At 35.5% G+C, this 19,281-nt stretch overlaps 1 protein-coding gene across 8 annotated transcripts in view; it reads right to left on the bottom strand.

Moving 5' to 3' along the window:
• St7 (suppression of tumorigenicity 7) overlaps positions 1-19,281 on the bottom strand; it is a 204,880-nt gene that overhangs the window by 85,230 nt on the left and 100,369 nt on the right. For 5 of the 8 annotated variants that reach the window (XM_090333191.1, XM_090333190.1, XM_090333197.1 and 2 more), the window contains 5 exons: positions 17,141-17,300; positions 5,276-5,330; positions 4,649-4,764; positions 2,461-2,536; positions 152-220 (listed from right to left, as the gene is read on the bottom strand). In XM_090333191.1, the coding sequence (XP_090189317.1) occupies positions 152-220; positions 2,461-2,536; positions 4,649-4,764; positions 5,276-5,330; positions 17,141-17,300 (476 nt within the window). Of the gene's footprint in view, positions 1-151; positions 221-2,460; positions 2,537-4,648; positions 4,765-5,275; positions 5,331-13,209; positions 13,290-17,140; positions 17,301-19,281 lie in introns of those variants that run through there. The other 3 variants (XM_090333194.1, XM_090333192.1, XM_090333198.1) reach the window with 2 other exon arrangements.

Below are 19,281 nucleotides of genomic sequence, written 5' to 3'. Positions count from 1 at the left end.
CTCAGCTGGATGGAAGAGAGATGAGGCATCCTTGTCACAACACAATACACATACAGAAGCAAGAAAGTGTGGTGATGGTATCAGTCCTCCAGATATCTGCTAGAAGTCTCATTTGGTTAGAAGTGGATCACCCCACAGGTTCTTGACTTACTTTGGTAACAATTTTATCTCCCAGATGGTAGAGGAAGCAATTAAGGGAACTTCAACTCTGGACCTAATTCTGACCAAGAAGAAAAAAATAGTTGGTGAAATGAAAATTGATAGGAACATTCAGAGAGAGTTGCTATGTCATTTTGGAGTAATCAAAGAGGGTGGACTTCAAAAAATTCAAAGAAAAGAAGTATGATTCAATGGCATGAGACTCAGAAGGAAAAATGGTGTAAGATGACTGAGCTGCTTCCAAAAGTCCAACTGTAACTGCAATCACAAATGATCCTTTCAGAAAGAAGGGTGGTACTTCAGCAATCGATATGGCTTCACAAGGATGTATCCAAGGTCAAATTTTTAAGGACATGTAAAAAAAATGGAAAGAGGATATGTAATAACAGACCATAAGAGAATGGAGGGAATTTATAAGAATAATATCAGGAGAGCTAAAATGTTACATTAGCTAAAGCTTGCCTAAATAAACAAACAAAATCCACCAACAAACAAACAAAAACCACTAACGACAACTATACTATATTTGTAAATTATGTTTGAAGCCCTGACATCTCCACTTACCCAAAATTACTATGAAAACACATAATAAGCAAAAAGACAACACAAGAGCAACAAAGAAGGTTTATGGTTGATAGCAGTGAATAATAAAGAAATGCAAACTTCCTCACTCCTGTCTTGTTTCTGGCTTCTCTATCTAGGACAATGCTGGAAAAAAAAAGAGCAGAAGTTAAATTCTAACTTGGTTAAAAAGATGTGAGATAGCAAACCACAATTTATTCTAAAGGAATTACTAGAGTATGATGGGCAAATACTAGGAAGCCAACAGACCTTGCAGGCAGGCAATGAAACTTCTCTCTATGGAGAGTTGAGAAATCACAAAGAATGGAGAGATACTAGAAGATGAGATGACAAAGGGGGTATAAATTTTTCAAAAAGGGAAAGAAGGCTGACTTCTCAAACTATAGAACAATGATATGGAAAGATATTCTAATGGATTATTAAAGAGATGGTCTCCAAGCACATTAAAAAGAAAGTAGCTTACATTTGCTAAGAACAAATAAATAATGTGGTGACAGCTTAATTTTCTTTAATAGAGACATTACAAATTAAAGACACACAGATACAACTGGCATTTATAAGATCGAAATGGAGAAACATGGGCTGGATTACAGTGTAACTGGGTGGTTTAGTAATAGGTTGAGTAATAAAGAATGGTGATTCATGAACACACAAACCTTTAGAGTAGTTTCTATATGTCTTGTCACAGGATTCTATTTCTGGCCCTGAAACTTTCTTGAAAACATAGATGACACACAGAAGACAGGCATATCCAATTTGTAGATGATGAGAAAGTAGAAAGTAAATATGTTGTGTGACAGAATCAGAAACCATATAGATCACTTGGTTATAGTAGCAAGATTTCCAACTCTCAATGAATCCTTGCCCTTTCTCTAAGAGTCTGGAGAAGATTCTGTAACCTTTCAGAAAAAAAATCATAAAATAGTTTAACAATGACCACTTGGCATGGATATTGTTGAGGTGATTCAAGCACCAGATGGGTGGTTGAGCTAAATGACCTTTAAGGTCTCTGCCAACCCTAAATTTTTATGACTCCAACTTTAAGAATCTTTCTCATTTTCTGAGATCTCCAGAAGAGATTTCCAAGCCTTCCTTGGAAACCCATAGAATGTTCATCAACATTAAGGACATTTCCTTTTATCTTTGTTTATCTTAGAGTATCTATGAGTGTTTTTTTCCCCAACATATGTCTTTATGTTTCCCCCACTAGAAGAAACACCAACTAAAATATATTATTATATGAGCATGCTATAAATAGAAAAAAATCCCAGTCAAATCATAAGATTTTAAATACACATAGGATTTCTTTTTATTTCTTCATAGTATCCTGGAGATAGCATTGAAGGATTTGAGTCATAGTAAAGCCAATGAACTGCTATCTAAAATGACTAATAAAATTCTGATATGTGTCTGTTCTTCAAAAAACAAAGAGAACAACCCTCAGCTTAATTTTAATTGTGTTCTAAAATCTATGTGTCAATGACTGCATATAGAGATTCCCTTCTTGAATACTTGTTTGTTAAACAAGACATTTGAAATATGATGTAAAAATCAGTGTTAATAAAATCTTTCAAAGAAAAAACAAAATCCTAAGAACTAAAGTCTACTATATAATTCTTTAGTTTCAAATGTACGGCTTAATATAAATGGCATGAATGGCAGTTGAATATATACAAAAGATGATATTTTATCTTTAACCACAAGAGTTTTCCTACTTACTCATTTATCTCCAAGGCTTCATGGGCTGCAGAAATTCTGGCTTGGGGATTTCTCTCTCTCCAGGCTTTCTGCATTACTATTTTAGAAAAAGAACAACAATAACAACAAAACCCAAGTCAATTAGTACCTGTGATTAGGAAGAATGGATGCCTGACAATAAATTAACAGCTTTCAGCCTGAGTTTTAAGAAAATATTTCATTACCAAAAAGATTATTCCAATCTCTAAAATTACCTTTTTTTTTAATGTTGAAGGTGGAATTCAGATGCTCTATCACAAAACCCAATGCCCCAAATCCTTTTGCTTTTACTGTATTTTTCAAACAGGATTTCAAACTAACTTCATCAAAGCTAGCTTAAACTGTGATTCTTCTATCTCTGCCTTCCAAGCAGCTGGAATTTCAAGCTTGCACCACCAAGTCCAGTTCCACACAAACCTTTCTAATTTTTTTCTCACTGTTTTTCAGTTGCTGACATTAAACATTTTTGCACACATAAAATTTGATTAAATCATAAATAAAAAATATTTTATTTCTCTTAGGACTTACTATCGTTTGTTGTTAGGGAATATACATTATTTTACATACTGTGAATTGACACTGCTACTAATTTCTTCACTGTACTTAGATATAATATAACCTCTAATAGTAATTTCCCCCAAGTATCTGCTACAGCCTCTGAATATTTGAACATTTTAAACTTGAAGAATTATGACTTGGTTGAATAAACAGACCTTATTATTAACAGGCATACTTTTTCTCAAACCTAACTTTGTATATCAGTTAATTTATTGATGAGAAATCCCATACTATATAATATTTATCAGAAATGTGCCTCTTGAGAACATAGTGCCTTAACTTATTTAAAATTTTTGTATTCTAAGGCCAGGAGTTTAGCCTAGTGGTAGAATAATTGCCTAGCATGCACAAAGACCTGGGTTTGATAAGTTGGTATCACATACATAGCAAAAATCCAGAAATGGTGCTGTGGCTCAAGTGGTAGAGACTCTAGACTTGACAAAGCCCAAGGACAGTGCCCAGGCCCTGAGTTCAAGGCTCAGGACTGGCAAAAAAAAAATTGCATTTTATCAATTAGTTTGAGTTTGTAGAAACTCCCTTTTATTTTTTAATTTACTTTTAAGTTGTTAATTATCTTGTTGCACATCTATATATACAGTACATCTTCATCAAAGCCATATCCTCCATCATTCTCTCATCCTCCTACCTATTCTTTCCTCTATGAGTCATAGCAACTTTTGAACTTTCTTTTTCACACATGTACAATTAATGCTATGACTATATTCATCCATGGTTTTCTTTTCCATTCATTTGCTTCCCTCCCACTAACTCCCTCATTCAACACATTTCAGCTCCTTTATACTAATTTTGATAAACTGTTACATGAAAAAAAACCCTCATTTTTAGAATAAGGTTTGTTCAGTTATTTATTATAAGTTTAATAACATTAAATAAAATACTGGGAAAATTTGGAATTTAAGTAGTTTAAAATGTAGGCTTAAAAAACAAAAGTTGGGCCTGGAGTTTGGCCTAGTGTTATAATGTTTTTGCCTAGCATGCATGAAATCCCAGGTTCGATTTGCTAAATCTTTGAGTATGGGAAAATCCCAACTTGGAATTAGAATATCATCAAGTAGACAGGACCCTTCTTCCATCTTAACTGTTAGGTTGATTTAGAAGATTTATATGTGCTCAGTATATATCAATCTAATTTTTTTTTTCACTTGGTCTTGGGGCTTGAACTCTAGGGCCTGGGTGTTGTCCTGAGCTCTTTCAGCTTAAGGCAACTATACTACCCCTTGAGCCACAGGGCTACTTCTGGTTTTCAAGTAGTTAATTGGAGTTAAGATCTCATAGTCTTTAGTGCCTGGGCTGGCTTTGCAGTCCTCAGATCTGAGTAGCTAGGATTACTGGTGTGAGCCACCATGCCAGGCTAACATATTTTTTTAAATCATGTTCAAAATAAACGTTTTTCTTTTATATTGATAGCTCCCTTGGGGATAAGCTTGATTTAAGAATCAGAAGCCTTGGTTCTATTAGTTAATCAGAAATTCAGTATTTTATTCATTGGGCTTTACTGAACAAATATACTGAAAGCAAAAAACCTGATACTTAAAACAACCTCCCCTCCCCTATTCCATCCAGTAGCAACTAGCTGAAGAGTTTTCCGTACTTGCATCTGCAGGACGTAGATGGTCTGAGTCACAAGTAAAGAATGTTTGGTGATCCTGGGCAGAGAGATTCATGTCATAGTAAGTCAAAGGCTCTCGTCCTGTCACCCATGTATACCTGAAAAGAGGAAATAAAGCAGAAATAAGAGGAAAGACTTATAAAATAGTAAGCTGCAGAGAAACTAAAATGTAAACCACTGACTCAGTATCTTTGCTAATGAATACAAAAAAGTACATTTGAAGATCATTCTCTTTTCTTTTTAGGAATTACCTGGCAAGAAAGCAACATTTTTCCTTTTGTTTTTGCCTTAAAACTTCTATGAGTGCTTGCTAATTAAAAATTCCCCTATTTAGTACCATGAAAGACATTGTCCCAAAACTATGAAAATTTTGATTATGTTGCAACTGAGCTTCTAAGATAAATTCTAAAAACCATACATTTTTGTACATTATACCAAGTCCAACACAAAAACATTAAAAGCAAATAAAATGTCTGAGGTGATATTTAAAAACTGGAAGCAATAAGTAGACTTGTTACTTGACCTTTAAATGAACTGGCAAAAACATTTGCTGCTTTGTTTGCTCTCTGAACCAGACTCATTTATTTCCCAATCTGTCAAAATGCTTACCGATTATATTCTGCACCTCTAAATAAATTTAGTGGATTTCGCCATACTTTGCATTCTGAAACAAAGAGAAAAATTAAAATGTTACACATAAGTTCAGTGATATCACAAGCTAATTAATTTCATAAAACACACTTCCTGGCCATTTGATAAGATAATTTTATTCTCTATTCCTTACATAAGGAGCAGTAAGGAAAAATTCTGAAAGGTTAATCAGAAGAAATGTGGTTCATGCTCTAGGATTTTTGAAAAGTTTCACTTAGTTTTCCTAAGTCAAATTTCCTAATTTAACAAAGGTACAAGCCAAAATCAGCTACTACTATAGTATTAAATATATATATATACATGTTACAGTATAGTATAGTTACTTCAAGAGATATGAGCAGACTCTACAATTCACTTCCAAAATTACAAATTTTCTTCTAAAATATACAAGTAGAACTTTCTAGTATGGTAAAATATATCTCCCAATATCCTCCATGACAAACTTAAGCTCCATAAGTATAATCATAGAGCCACAGACTCTTTATTAATCATATAAATTCTGGTTTTGTGAAAATTCATTTACTTTTGTCTTCCCCCAAAAGATTAAAAAATAATAAATATTACCAGTCTTGTATGGTATAAAAATAAATTTGCCATGATAGTAGATACTAATCACACAAATATAATAATGCTAACTTCTAATGAATTATAGCTCTTCATTATATATGGACCACAAATACTTAGAACCAAAGTTAAATTTAAAACTAAAATTTCAATTAGTAGCTTTAAGACTATGTTATAGTCTGTATGACTAATAAACTACAATTCTTTTAAACACCATATTATTCTAAAACTGTCTACTGAGCATGGATTGCTATGAACTAATAGGGCTTTAGTAGAACATAAACTCAGTTAACCATGGTCAAAAAATCTGTATTTATGTAAGTATATATAATCAGTCAAAGGGCACGCCCCATAACATATAAACACAAAATTATGCAAAATCCAACATACCATCTGATTATTTTAATTAGAATCCTTCCCTTAGTCTTGTATGCCTAACATATGTGTTCCTGTGCATCCAGCCACCCATTCATTCATTATCTTACACATTGATCTGATGGTCATGAATAGACTACCAATACAATACAGTAATTGATACAATAATGATCACGGAGAACATAAAAGAATATTGGAATATGGAATAATCTCCATAAATATTTGCTAAGACAATGAATGAGGAGTATATGTATAAAATGAGCAAACATTTTCTCTTAAAGAAGATGAATTTATTTTCAAATTAGGGCACTGTCTTATTTTAAATTTACCCGTGTTTGTAAATAATGCTCCTGCATCTTTTGATCAATTAGACTGACTTGCATTTAATAAGTGCTTTAGTGGTATAGCTAAACGATGTTTTTTAGAAACTTAGATTTCATGTGGCACTGACTAAGACATCACATATTTCCCTTATATAACTACTTTTTTTCCAAAAAAAAGATCCTTAGAAGAATCATAAACACTAGGTCACCCTGATATCTTGGCTTGAAACACTGGTCACCCAGAAAATTATGATCTCTACCCTTTACCCTTGGGGCTTCATCACTTGTAAACTCAGATAAATCCTTTCAAGATCTGCAAGACTCTTCTTAAAATTTCTTAAGTATTGCAAGCTTTGTAATGAGCATGCAATGAACACGCATATGTACAAGGATGCTTATAACAGTAGTATTTACAATCAAACAGGCAGGCTTAGAATGATGCCACTTCTCCTACTGAATTTCATCTGAAAGGTTTATGGAAAGATGGCAACTATTTTGACACCAACCAATTCATTATTGCACTGCCTGGGAGCATAATCAATACTTAAACATCAAATTTGACAAATTACAAAGAAAATTGCCTTGGACTAAACTTTTAACATAATTATATATCAGTTTTAATGTATTTCTAAACAAAAATAACTACAAAGAGAACTTGTGTATACTTAATGCATTCACCGAGCAGAATCTAAAAGAATTTTTCCTTTGGAAGTACTGTAATATTACCAGCAGGGGGTGCAGCAAACATTATGAAATATTGCTCTTATATTTTGATTAGAAAACTAAATTTAAAACAAAGATCTAATTACATGTTATATGAACTCTGTAGTCACTTGTTAAACTACCAATGAAACTTACAAATGAAGAGATAAGTAACTGTAATAGATGTTTTAGGTAAGAAAATAAGCATGGCAGAGAATATATAAGAAATATCTTCAAGCCGAACATGGTGGTTCATGCCTGTAATCCGACCTATTCAGGAGGCTGAGATCTGAGGATCAAGGTTCAAAGTCAACTCGGGCACAAAAGGACCTGAGACTCTTATCTCCAATTAATGTCTAGAAAATGAGAAGTAGGCCTAGGCTCAAGGGTAGGGCTGTAACCTTCAGCTGAATAGCTCAGGGACAGGGCCCAGGCTGAGTTCAAGCCCCATGACCCACAAAAAAAGAAAAAAAAAAGAAAGAAATATCTTCAGGGCCAGGAGCATGGCCTAGTGGTAGCATGCTCGCCTAGCATACACGAAGCCCTGGGTTCATTCCCTGGAACCACATACACAGAAAAGGCTTGAAGTGGTACTTTGACTTCACTGGCAGAATGCTAGCCTTAAGCAAAAAAAGTATCCAAGGACAGTGCCCAGGCCCTGTGTTCAAGTCCCAGGACTAGCAAAAAAAAAAAATCTTCATAAATTGGATCTTTTAAGTTGAAGGTAAAAGGCAAATCATTTTTCTTTTTAGGAATTAGTCTAGATGTCATATGTGAACCAATTAAGTTTTTTTCTTAAATCAGGTCACTTTATGCCAATTTCTTCTTTGCTATTCTGGTCTGTAAACTTATCTTTACTTCAAAATTCTTTTTTTCCTGGAGTTTATACGGGCATAACCCATAAATGCCAAGCTGCCTTATATAACTCAGTGCTATGGACACAGGGTATATGTCAAACACATCAAGAGTATAAATATTTTGGAGAATTCAATTCAGATGCCCAGAGAAGAAGGATTTTTCCATAAGTCTTACATGTACCTTTGATGAATAAATCCCCCCTTTCAAATCAGATTTAATTTTTACATCCAAAAGGAAATTTTCAATTTCTATCTTCTAGCGGCCTTGGAAGCCATCTGGAATTCCATCAAGACCTTGCTAATATCATTCATAGTCGAGTTATGAGGAGGCCCCTGCTATAACAAACAGGCTGTTCATGATTCCATTTGCACCAGTCTATGTTGAGTCCATTCCCAGAACTACTGAAGTTAAAGTTCAGTCCTCAGTATGAATTCAAGAGTACAATTTCAGAGAAATTTTTAAAAAGTGAGAGAGAACCTCCATTGTATAGAAATTGTTATTTCCCGAAGTCTACAGAGCAGAATTACTCCTTTGTCATAACGGGACATTTATAAAATTCTAGGTAGGAGACAAATATAAAAGTAATGCTCACTGCCATTATGGCCTTGGACAGCAAGTTCCAAAACTTTCTGCAGACTTGCCTCTCATCATTCCTATTAAAACTTTCCATCCATACCATCCTTATTTCATATCTTCGTGTCCCCATATTCTGTGTGGCTGAAACACTTAAAATGGCTTTTATTCGTTAATTGTTGTACCAGGTTCTGACTTGCAAAAGCAAATACACCTTATAACTATAAAAAAATCACCAGGTTCTGACTTGCAAATCAAATACACCATATAACTCATTTTTTAAAAAATCACATCATCTGGGCCGGGAGTTTGGCCTAGTGGTAGAATGCTTGTCTAGCATGCATGAAGATCCAGGTTCGATTCCTTGGTACCACATACATAGAAAAAAGCCAGAAGTGGTGCTGAAGCTCAAGTGGTAGAGCTCTAGCCTAAAATCACATCATCAAGTGGTAAAGTGCTAGCTATCCTTGAGCAAAGACAAAGCTCAGGTGCAGTGCCCAGGCCCTGAGTTTAAGCCCCGAACCACAATTAATTAATTAATTAATTAATTAAAAGCCTAGATTTAGACAGCAAAAAAAAATCATGACAGTGATCAGTTGCAGTTACTTAGGAAATGGAGATTGAGATTATTCAATTCAAAGACAGTCTGACTAAAAAAACAACAACAACAACAAAAAACCCTCAGACCCCATCAACCAGCTCTGCAAAAGCATTGAGATCCATGTGGGCCTGGAAATAAACTTGAGACTCTTTCTGAAGAATAAGTAAAGCAAGAAGACTTAAGGCATGGCTCGCACCATGCTCTGAGTTTGGAAACTTGTAATAGAAGTGGGGAATGCCACTCAAGTTGTAGAATGCCAGCAGTAAGAGGGGGAAAAAAAACAAACCAGAGTGTGAGAAGCTGACTCCAAGTCTTAGTAACAGTGTACACACACACACACACACACACACAAATTGAGAGAAAGATAAAAGAAAGGAAGTGCATGTACACGAAGGTAGGGGAGGGAGGGAAAGAAAGAAGGAAGGAAGGAAGGAAGGAAGGAAGGAAGGAAGGAAGGAAGGAGGGAGGGAGGGAGGGAGGGAGGGAGGGAGGGAGGGAGGGAGGGAGGAAGAGAGAAAGAGAGGGAGGGAGGCAGGGAGGGAGGGAGAGAGGGAGAGAGGGAAGGAGGGATAATAGTCTTGACATCCCTCATGGAAAAAGCAACTTACTTCTAAAAGATCTGAGGGTTCTAAAGTCATAGAACTTTTAATCATATGGGAAAATATATTCTACATCTACCCTTCTCAACTGAAATGTTTTATTTCTGAGGCTACAGATGGCAGGTTAATTTAATACTTCTTATATTAAAATTTAACTAATATTAAAAGTAATAATAGACAACTTTTATCATAGCTACACAAAGAAGCTTAAAGCTCAAGTCGCCAACATCTCCTAAATAAATGAATGAAAGACATTTATTATAGACCTTCTTAGAGAAGTGAAAGGAAAATATAGGGAAGCTAGATAATTTCCTCCAGGACCATAGTAAATGAGATTAAGGCCGAGTGTTCACATTCCCCAGCTCTTACCCACTATATGCAACAAACTAGTTACTCTACCACATAGTGAAAACCCTCTAACTTTGGCAATTACATTTCTATTGAAGAACAATTGTTAACTCCTCTGAAGAAAAGTCAGCTTCTCCCCACCCCCAGTAGTAAAGACTGAAATCAGGGCAAGTAAATGTTCTACCACCTGACCAACACCCAGTCTAGACCCTTTTCAAGATAACAGCCTCACTGTATGCTGGCCTGAGTTTTGGTGCTCCTCCTTGTGCTTTCCCATGCTGCTTCGGATGACAGTCATATGGCACTGTGCCCAGGTACTGTGCTTCCCCAGGACCTGGGATAAAAGGCATGTACAACCTTGTCCAGACAATGGATGGACTCTAGCAAACATCTTTTTGCCTGGGCTGGCCTCATGCTTCAATTCCCCCATCTCTACTCCCCAAGTAGCCAGAACTACAGGTTTGCACCACCATTCTTGGCAGGGTTAGGTACTTTTTAACAGTGCCTGTAAGCACGTTAGTTCCAAAGTACAACTGCAAAAAGTGGTAGTAAAGTTTCACTGAATATAATACAACCATCAGATTGACTCTAAGCAGATCAATTGCTGATATAAGATGCTTCCTATACTTATTAATTTTTCTATCTCAGAAACAAATGCCTAATTCTCTACATTATATGCATCAATTCTGAGTAATCACTGAGTACCCATTTTTAAAAATAATTCTTAATTGTTTCATTATTTTTTTAAAATAAGTATTAGAAGTAAAGACACAAAATAATGTGTAGATGATAATCAATTCACCAAAATATGTAACTACAATGATATAAGTAAATATGAGTTTTAAGAACAGTTGTTCTAACTTGCTTTAAGCTAGTATACTACTTGTTTCAAGAATGTTGCCAGCACTGTATCTCAGTGTAACTGTCATACATACCTCACTGGTCATTTCTGACCAAAGTCGATCAACTCAACAAACAATGTGGCAATTATGAAATAAGTTTACTAAATAAATGTTCATTGGAACTAAGATCTGATCTATACTAGAAAATAAATTTTAGTAAAAAATGTTTCAGAAAAAATGTAAATTATGTTTACATAATGTTTAATTATTTTCAGTACATGTACTGGATTTTGGTCAGTGCATATTAGATTTTTTAATTTAAATTTTATTATCAAGGTGATATATAGAGGGTTTACAGTTACATTTGTAAGCTAGTGAGTACATTACTTCTTTTTAAAAATTTGTTTTGCCAGTTCTGGGGCTTGAACTCAGGGCCTGAGCACTGTCCTTGGGCTTTCTCAAGGATAGAGCTCTACCGCTTGAGCCAAAGAACCATTTCCAGCTTTTCTCTATGTATGTAGTACTGAGGAATTGAACCCAGGTCTTCGTGCATGGTAGGCAAGCACTCTACCACTAGGCCAAACTCCCAGCCTACTTCTTGAACATTATTACTGGAGCAACTCTAGCAATCCTCCATTTACAACTTTGTAGAGGGAAATATTTCAAAAACAACCCCCCCCCAAAGATAATGGTATAAAAGAGTCATATCTGATGTCCCAAGCTTCAGAATAAGTCTCCATGCAGCCAAGTGGCTGTGGAACTCTTCCTGATTGTATTCATAGAGAAGCCAAGTCATCAGGAAGACCCTGCCAAGTGACTGTACTATGACTCAATGCCTTGTTTAATTTCCACACCACTTTGTAAAGTTGATATTACTGTTGTTCCCATGACCACAGATTAAGATACTAAGGCTTAGTAGTATAGCTAAATAGCACTTACTGCAAAAGTAATGATGTCAAGAACAAAACTAGATTTGTGTAACCTAAGAGCCTGGGCTCTAAACCACTGGCCTCTGAGCTGTTTCTAAAAGTAAGCTAGGTTAATGTCACTTCACAAATAATGTCCTGCATTATAGTATAGAACTTTGATAATATTTTAATTGCTTAATAATTACATCTTGACTCTATACCTGGGGAAAGATCTAGTTTGGTTACTTAACAGTTTTCATTAACTTTTAAAAATCAGATATTGGCCCATGTGAAATTGCACACATTTGAAATGTCAACATTCTAGAAGCTGGAGTAGAACTGTATAAGTTCTACAGGGAAAACATTTGTTGTGAAGAGAACTTAAGAGCTCTGAAAGTTTTTTGGTTTTTTGTTTTGTTGGTCCTGGTGCTTGGACTCTGGGCCTGGGCCCTATCCCTGAGCTTTTCAGCTCAAGGCCACCACCCTACTCCTTGAGCCACAGCACCACTTCTGGTTTTCTAGGGGTTAACTGGAGATAAGAGTCTGATGGTCTTTAGTGCCAGGGCTGGTTTTGAAGCATGTGATCCTCAGATCTCAGCCTCCTGAGTAGCTAGGATTACAGGCATAAGCCACTGCACCTGGCTGAAAATTTTAAGACATTTTTTATTCTCATTTTCATGATCACTTTTTCTTTTTGTTTTCTTTCTTTTTTGTGGGTGGGGGGATCGTTGGGCTTGAACTCTGGGCCTGGGCCCTGTCCCTGAGCTCTTCAGCTCAAGGCTAATTCTCTACCACTTTGAGCCACAGCACCACTTCTAGCTTTCTGGTGGTTAATTGGAGGTAAGAGTCTCATGGACTTCTGTTCCTGGGCTGATTCTGAATCATGATCCTCAGATCTCAGATTCCTGAGTAGCTAGGATGACAGGTGTGAGTCACCATTGTCCCACTTTCATCATTTTTATTATCTTTATTGAATCAGTGCATCAAATGCCTCTAGTCATATAATGAACTTTCACTTAGAATTTAGAATACATATTGACATATAATTAAAAGGATTATTTAAGAATTAGGATTTCTAGAATTTAGAACTTGAAACATGCAAGTTATAAAGATTGAATAAGACTACATAATAGCAGAATGTGAATACTGCAAATCTTTGTTTTCATGACATTGTATTGAGAACAAGGAAACCACCTTACCAAACAGCTCTTCACATAAACCCAGATTGGAGATTTTAGGAAATGTCTGAGAACACCTTCCCTTAGAAGTCGATCCCATTTCAAATCTCTGTGCATCATCAGCTAATAAACTGCAGTCAACTACCAAGTAGTAGTATGAACTATGGTAACATGACAAAACAGATTATCAGAGTTTATCACAAACTACATTTTTGGGAAAAATTGGTAGTTTCGCTTCTAAATAAGACAAAACAAGTAGAATGTTCACAAGTGTTAACTGAAACCTAGTAAGCCAACATCTAGGTACAGTAAATAAAATTGTATAAATAGCCTCATTTCTCCACTGGTCCACAGTTGACTATTACCTCATAGTTTGAGCAGGTTTGCATTCATGCTACTTTGCACAAATCCAAAAAATTTTAAATAAATTTTACAGTTTTCTCTGGAGATATAACCACCCTTCACATTCCTCATCCTATCATCCTTCATCCCAAATATTTAATAAGCCAGGTCCTATAGACTTTTTAGTTAAAATAAATGAATTTTGAAGGAAAGAGCTATGCTGAATTTTCATGTAGGTTAATATTTACAATTAATATTTGTGGTTTATTTTAACTTTTTCAATATAACTTTTTTAAATAAGCAATGTCATTAGACTTCCTTTTTAATGCCAATGACAATTAATCATGGATGATTCAGCAAACTGTCTTCTTATGACATTTCTAGAAAATCAACAGTATCCTGTTATTAATGAGCTAGTCATTTATTATTATTATTATTATTATTATTATTATTATTATTATAGGAACTGTAAAGTCCACCCATTTTAAGGAACTAAATTACTCTTAAAATATTATAAAATAAAAAATGATTATGAGAGGCTGGGAGTTTGGTCTAGTGGTAGAGTGCTTGCCTAGCATGCACAAAGACTCAGGTTTGATTCCTCAGTACTACATACATAGAAAAAAGCTGGAAGTGTTGCACAGCTCAAGTGGTAGAATTCTAGCCTTGAGAAAGCCCAAGTACAGTGATCAGGCCTTGAGTTCAAAGCCCAGGACTGGCAAAAAAAATGATTATGAATAGAGATAAATGATATTATTTGGTTTCATAATATTTTATTATTCAGTAAAAATTGACATAAGAGGGAAATAGAAAACAATCTTAGTTTCATGGGATCTGGTACTTTCATACTTTCATGCATATTTCTTGAACTGAGCTATCCAAATACTAGATGTCTAAATTTTAAGAAGTAGGCAGATTAAACCATAGATATACTTAGATAATTTTCAGTTGAACTGTTATAAAATAATTTGAACTGTTATAAAAGTATACCTTCTATATCTATTATAAAGAAAATGACTGTATCATAGGTATTTAATAATACAAATAAAATTCAATTAAAATAGTATTCCAAAGTTCAGTCTCAGCCAAACAAAGTCTTAGTACAAATAAATCCAGAGGGCTGGAGGCATGACTTAAACAGTTGGAATCCAAGTAATACCATAAATAAACAAATCAGAATTTTCATGATTATTGAGTATTTGTTTATCTTTTTTTTTAGACTGGGTATCTGTATATTGACCACTGGTCTTGAACACATAGGCTCAAGTGAGTCCTTCAGTTGGACACAAAAGCTAAGATTACAGGTGACTTCTTATGGTTGAAAATACACTATAAAGGGATTCCTTTACAAGGAATAGCACTGTTGTTCATATAACAAATAAGATTTAATCCAGAAATCCACTAAGATAAAGAGCAAAATGGCTCTGTTGTCAGTGCCTACACCTATTATACTAAGTACTTAGGAGGTTGAAATCAGAAAATGTTTGGAGCAAGTAGAGCCTGACTCATGTCTCCAATCAACCAAAAGTAGGCCAAAAGTGGTAGGGCTCCAGCTGTACCATTTAAAAATAAAAATAGTTAAGGCCTAGAGGTAAAAACTCCAGTGGTGGCACACACACATGCACGCGCGCACACACACACACACACACACACACCACCACCACCACCAAAGTGATAGTGATAGTGATAAGAAGAATACAGACACTACATTTCATTAAGGAATGTCAAGAGGCTGAAGCTGAGTAGGGAAGAGGCTTTGATGAAAACATGAATGTTCAGTATAATGAATGCCCCTAAATGAGCCTGTTAGCAATCTTTTAATTTACTACAATGTTCTACATCATTCAGAGACACAGTAACTTGAGTCAGATAGCAAGCCCATTAATCTGTGAGGTCTTTCAAAGCAAAGTGATTAAAAAGTATCCATTCATGCTCACATGATTATGACTAAATACGAGGCTTCCTCACTAGAATAACAAGCCATATTTAGATCAAGATACACTGTACTCATAAATTAACACGTAGAATCCCTTTTGTTCAATTATTGAAAGAAAACAATAATAAGAACATAACACTTGTTTTGGTCAGCTGTGGGGCTTGAACTCTGGAATTGGACACTGTCCCTGAGCTCTTCAGTTCAAGACTAGCACTCTACCACTTTGACCTACAGAACCATTTCTGGTTTTCTGGTGGGTTACTGGAGTCTCATAGACTTTCGTGCCCGGACTGTCTTTGAACCACGATCCTCAAATCTCAGCCTCCTAAGTAGCTAGAATTACACATGTAAGACACTGGCACCTGGCATCAAGAACACATGTATTAGAATAACTGGTAAGAGTCATGATTTGCTTTGTTTAGGTCCTTTTCTATTTCACAAACTAGGTAAGTTTACTAAGCCCCAAACAATTTTGTTATCTGGAAAGTGCTGTCCCATATGTGTGCTATTTAGAATAAAATGTGTATAAGGAGCTTCCCAGTACCACTCACATCTGACTGACAAAAGATCTATTAACTCATTAAATGAGTATTAAGAATCAGACACATGTAAAATATTCCTTGATACTTATAACCTGACTAGAAAGTTAGGAGAGGTGGGTTGAGTTCACATAGAAGAGAAGATCTAATCTAGCTAATTAATTTTTTGCTCAGTCCTCCCCTTGAAGGAAGTAAACCCCTTCTTTCAGTTTAATCAGGAACTTTTCCTTTGCGTTCCACTACATATGTTTCCCTTGACAATTAGCATTTAATACTAGGTTTCCTTTAGTAGACACAGAGTTCCATAGGGACAAGAACTCTGATTTTCTTAAATTGTAATATTCATAAGAAACAATAGAAAAATATTAAAGATCAATAATGCTTTGTTGAAAATATCAAAGATCACAACCTATCAGGAGGTGAAAACTGATTTTCAGTAACATGGATGAGCAAGCAAAAGAGATTTCTAGGCAGAGAAGCATAAGACACATGGCATGTACAAGAAATGAAATGTCATGAGGCCAGAAAACTGGATTCTAAAGAAAAGAACTGGAGGGACTGGGGCTAGAGATATTACTTGAGTGACAGAGCTCTTGCCTAGAGACCATGGGGCTTTGGATTGAAACTCTTAGAACTTCCCACTCCTGCAGAGAAAGAGAGAGAAGGGGCGGGGGCATGGATAGGAATAGGGGAGAGAGACTGGATTGTGGTAGAAGCTGAAGCTGCGGAAACAGGTCAAAAGCAGCTTAGGATGCAATGAGGAATCTGGAATGTGGGCTTTACTGTCAGAAGAATAGGAAGAAGTGAAGCTTTAAGCAGCAAATCTGATATGAAAGTTACACACAATATCCTATAATTAGCATGGAGGGCAATTTCTTCATTTACTGAGTTCTGATAAAACTACCAACAATAATGCTGGCCTCAGATTAGGAAAATGAGGTAAATGATCATTAGCTAAATCAAATGGGAGAAAGTATAAACATGAACAGCATAAACACTTCCTTTGCCCAAGATGCTTAGGTTCCATTTCAATTCTCTCAGAAAAGAAAGTTTGTTTTTTATCTGAAGCTTAATCTTTTAAGAACATTCTTGATGTCTGATGGTTCATAATAATTTCACAGGAGACTTTTCATACCTGAGACACTTTGCCTATTGGAATCGGAGTCCCCGTTACTGGAGTTAGAATTGTTGGAAGAGTTATTGTCAACCCCTCCCAGAAGGGGGCGCAAGTGGCTTACTGAGACTTGTTCAATGAAAGATGTTCCATACTTGCGAAAATACCACCATTCAAATATCTAGAACAGAAAAAAAAAAATCACATTTACAGACCTTAATTTTTGCATATTTTTATTGTAATTAATAGAAGGGTTACATTATATTCACCAGATAGAAGGTACATTACTTCACAAGTACTGATAGATACCCTTTCTCATGTCATGGTCTCCATTTCCCTCCTCCCTTCCCCCCACACAACTTGATTTCCCCCCTACCCTCTCCTATTTCAAATAACCAATTAAGCATATATAAAATATATCAGATAACAAGGTGAAATGTAACAATATGAGATAACCAAGGGACAGTAAAAGAGATGAGAGATAACATAGTACATTAAGGACAACAATCACTCATTGTATGGCCTTTGTTTCTTTATCCTGGAGGTCCTTACACTTAGTGTCATACTATATGGCCTTATTTATCTAGATTTTGTTCTATTGTGAATCTCTGCTAGGAGAGCCCAAGGTTTCTACTGATTATGTCAGATGAGGGAAACCATTGAGCCTATGTTCCTTTGAGTCTGGCTTTACTTCACTTAATATGATTTTTTCTAAGTCTCTCCAGACCTTAATTTATATATATACACACACATACATATATATATGTATATATATGCCCATAAAATACATTTGGCAATTCTACTGATCTTCAAAAAAATGTTTAGCAGTACAACATTTAAGGTTCTCAAAATCGTTTTCTCTGTTAAAGACTGGTGTTCAATGAGAAGGGGTAGCAATGTGTGTGAAGTAATGCACCTTTTATCTGGTGAATACAACTGTAACCCTTCTATTAATTACAATTCAAAAATTAAAAATAATAAATAAAATCTATAAGGAAAACTAAAAAGAAAGATGTGTTCAAAAACAGTATGTAATCATGTATAGAAGAATAGGCAATGTCTGTTCTATATAATTTTCCTCCAAATTAATATAATATTCAAAAATCAACATCACCTTAGCAGAAAGACAAACCCAGAAATGCCTAGCATAAGCCAATTTTTTTGTTTGTTTGTTGGGTCATGGTGCCTGGGCGTGTTCCCTGAGCTCTTCGGCTCAAGGGTAGGGCAGTAGAGGTTAACTGGAGGTAAGAGCCTTACTTAGGTCCTTTTATGCCCAGGCTAGCTTTAAACCTTGATTCTCAGATCTCAGCCTCCTGAGTAGCTAGGATTACAAGCGTGAGCCACCACACAGCAATTTTTAAAGAATAACATTAAATATTCTCATTCCTGTCATTTTATATTTTTGTAAAATCATATGTGCACAAAATTTTTAAGAGAAGCTAGGTGCTGGTAGTTCGTGCCTGCAAGCCTAGCTACTTAGGAGGATGAGATCTGAGAATCGCATTTCAAAGCCAGGTTGGGCAGGAAAGTCCATGAAACTCTTATCTCCAGGTAACCAAAAGCTGGAAGTAGAGCTATGACTCAAAGGGGTAGAACACTAGCCTTGAGAGTGGTAGAACACTAGCCTTGAGACAGAGACAGTGCTAAGGTTCTTAATTTAAGCCCTAGGACCAACACAAAGAAAGTAAGACAAAACTTTCAAAATTAAGACCTCTTTAGAGAAATGATGGTTTAACAGAACAAAAGAATAAAAGGCAGTCAGGTACAGGTAAATGCGTACATAATGTTAAGTAACCGAAAGGCTGAGGCAAGGACCATTTTAGCCCAAGTGTTCAAGGCCTCCAGGTCAACACAGTAATATTCTGTCTCAAAAAAAGAAAAAAAAAAACTCAGGAGATCATTTCTGTATGTGTGGCACCCAAGTGCTGAAACTTATCGATGTCTACTTGCTAAAAGTGTTTTATAAACACAGGATGTATAAATGCTACTACTCAAGAATTCTCAATTTTCATAGTAACACTATGTAAAATGTCTACTTCATTGCCTCAAGTACAGCGGCAAAGTCACCATTTACTACGCCAGTGATGTACTTACTTCCAAGGTTGGTACATCTCAAGCACTGCTATGAATCATCTTTTGTTTTGACAGCCAACGGTTCAAGC

This window comes from Megascapheus bottae, chromosome 5 (assembly GCF_031878675.1).
Source record: "Megascapheus bottae isolate mThoBot1 chromosome 5, mThoBot2.hap1, whole genome shotgun sequence".
NCBI lineage: Eukaryota > Metazoa > Chordata > Mammalia > Rodentia > Geomyidae > Megascapheus > Megascapheus bottae.
The sequence above is the reverse complement of the archived record's forward strand: the minus strand, read 5'-3'. Positions and strand labels throughout refer to the sequence as shown.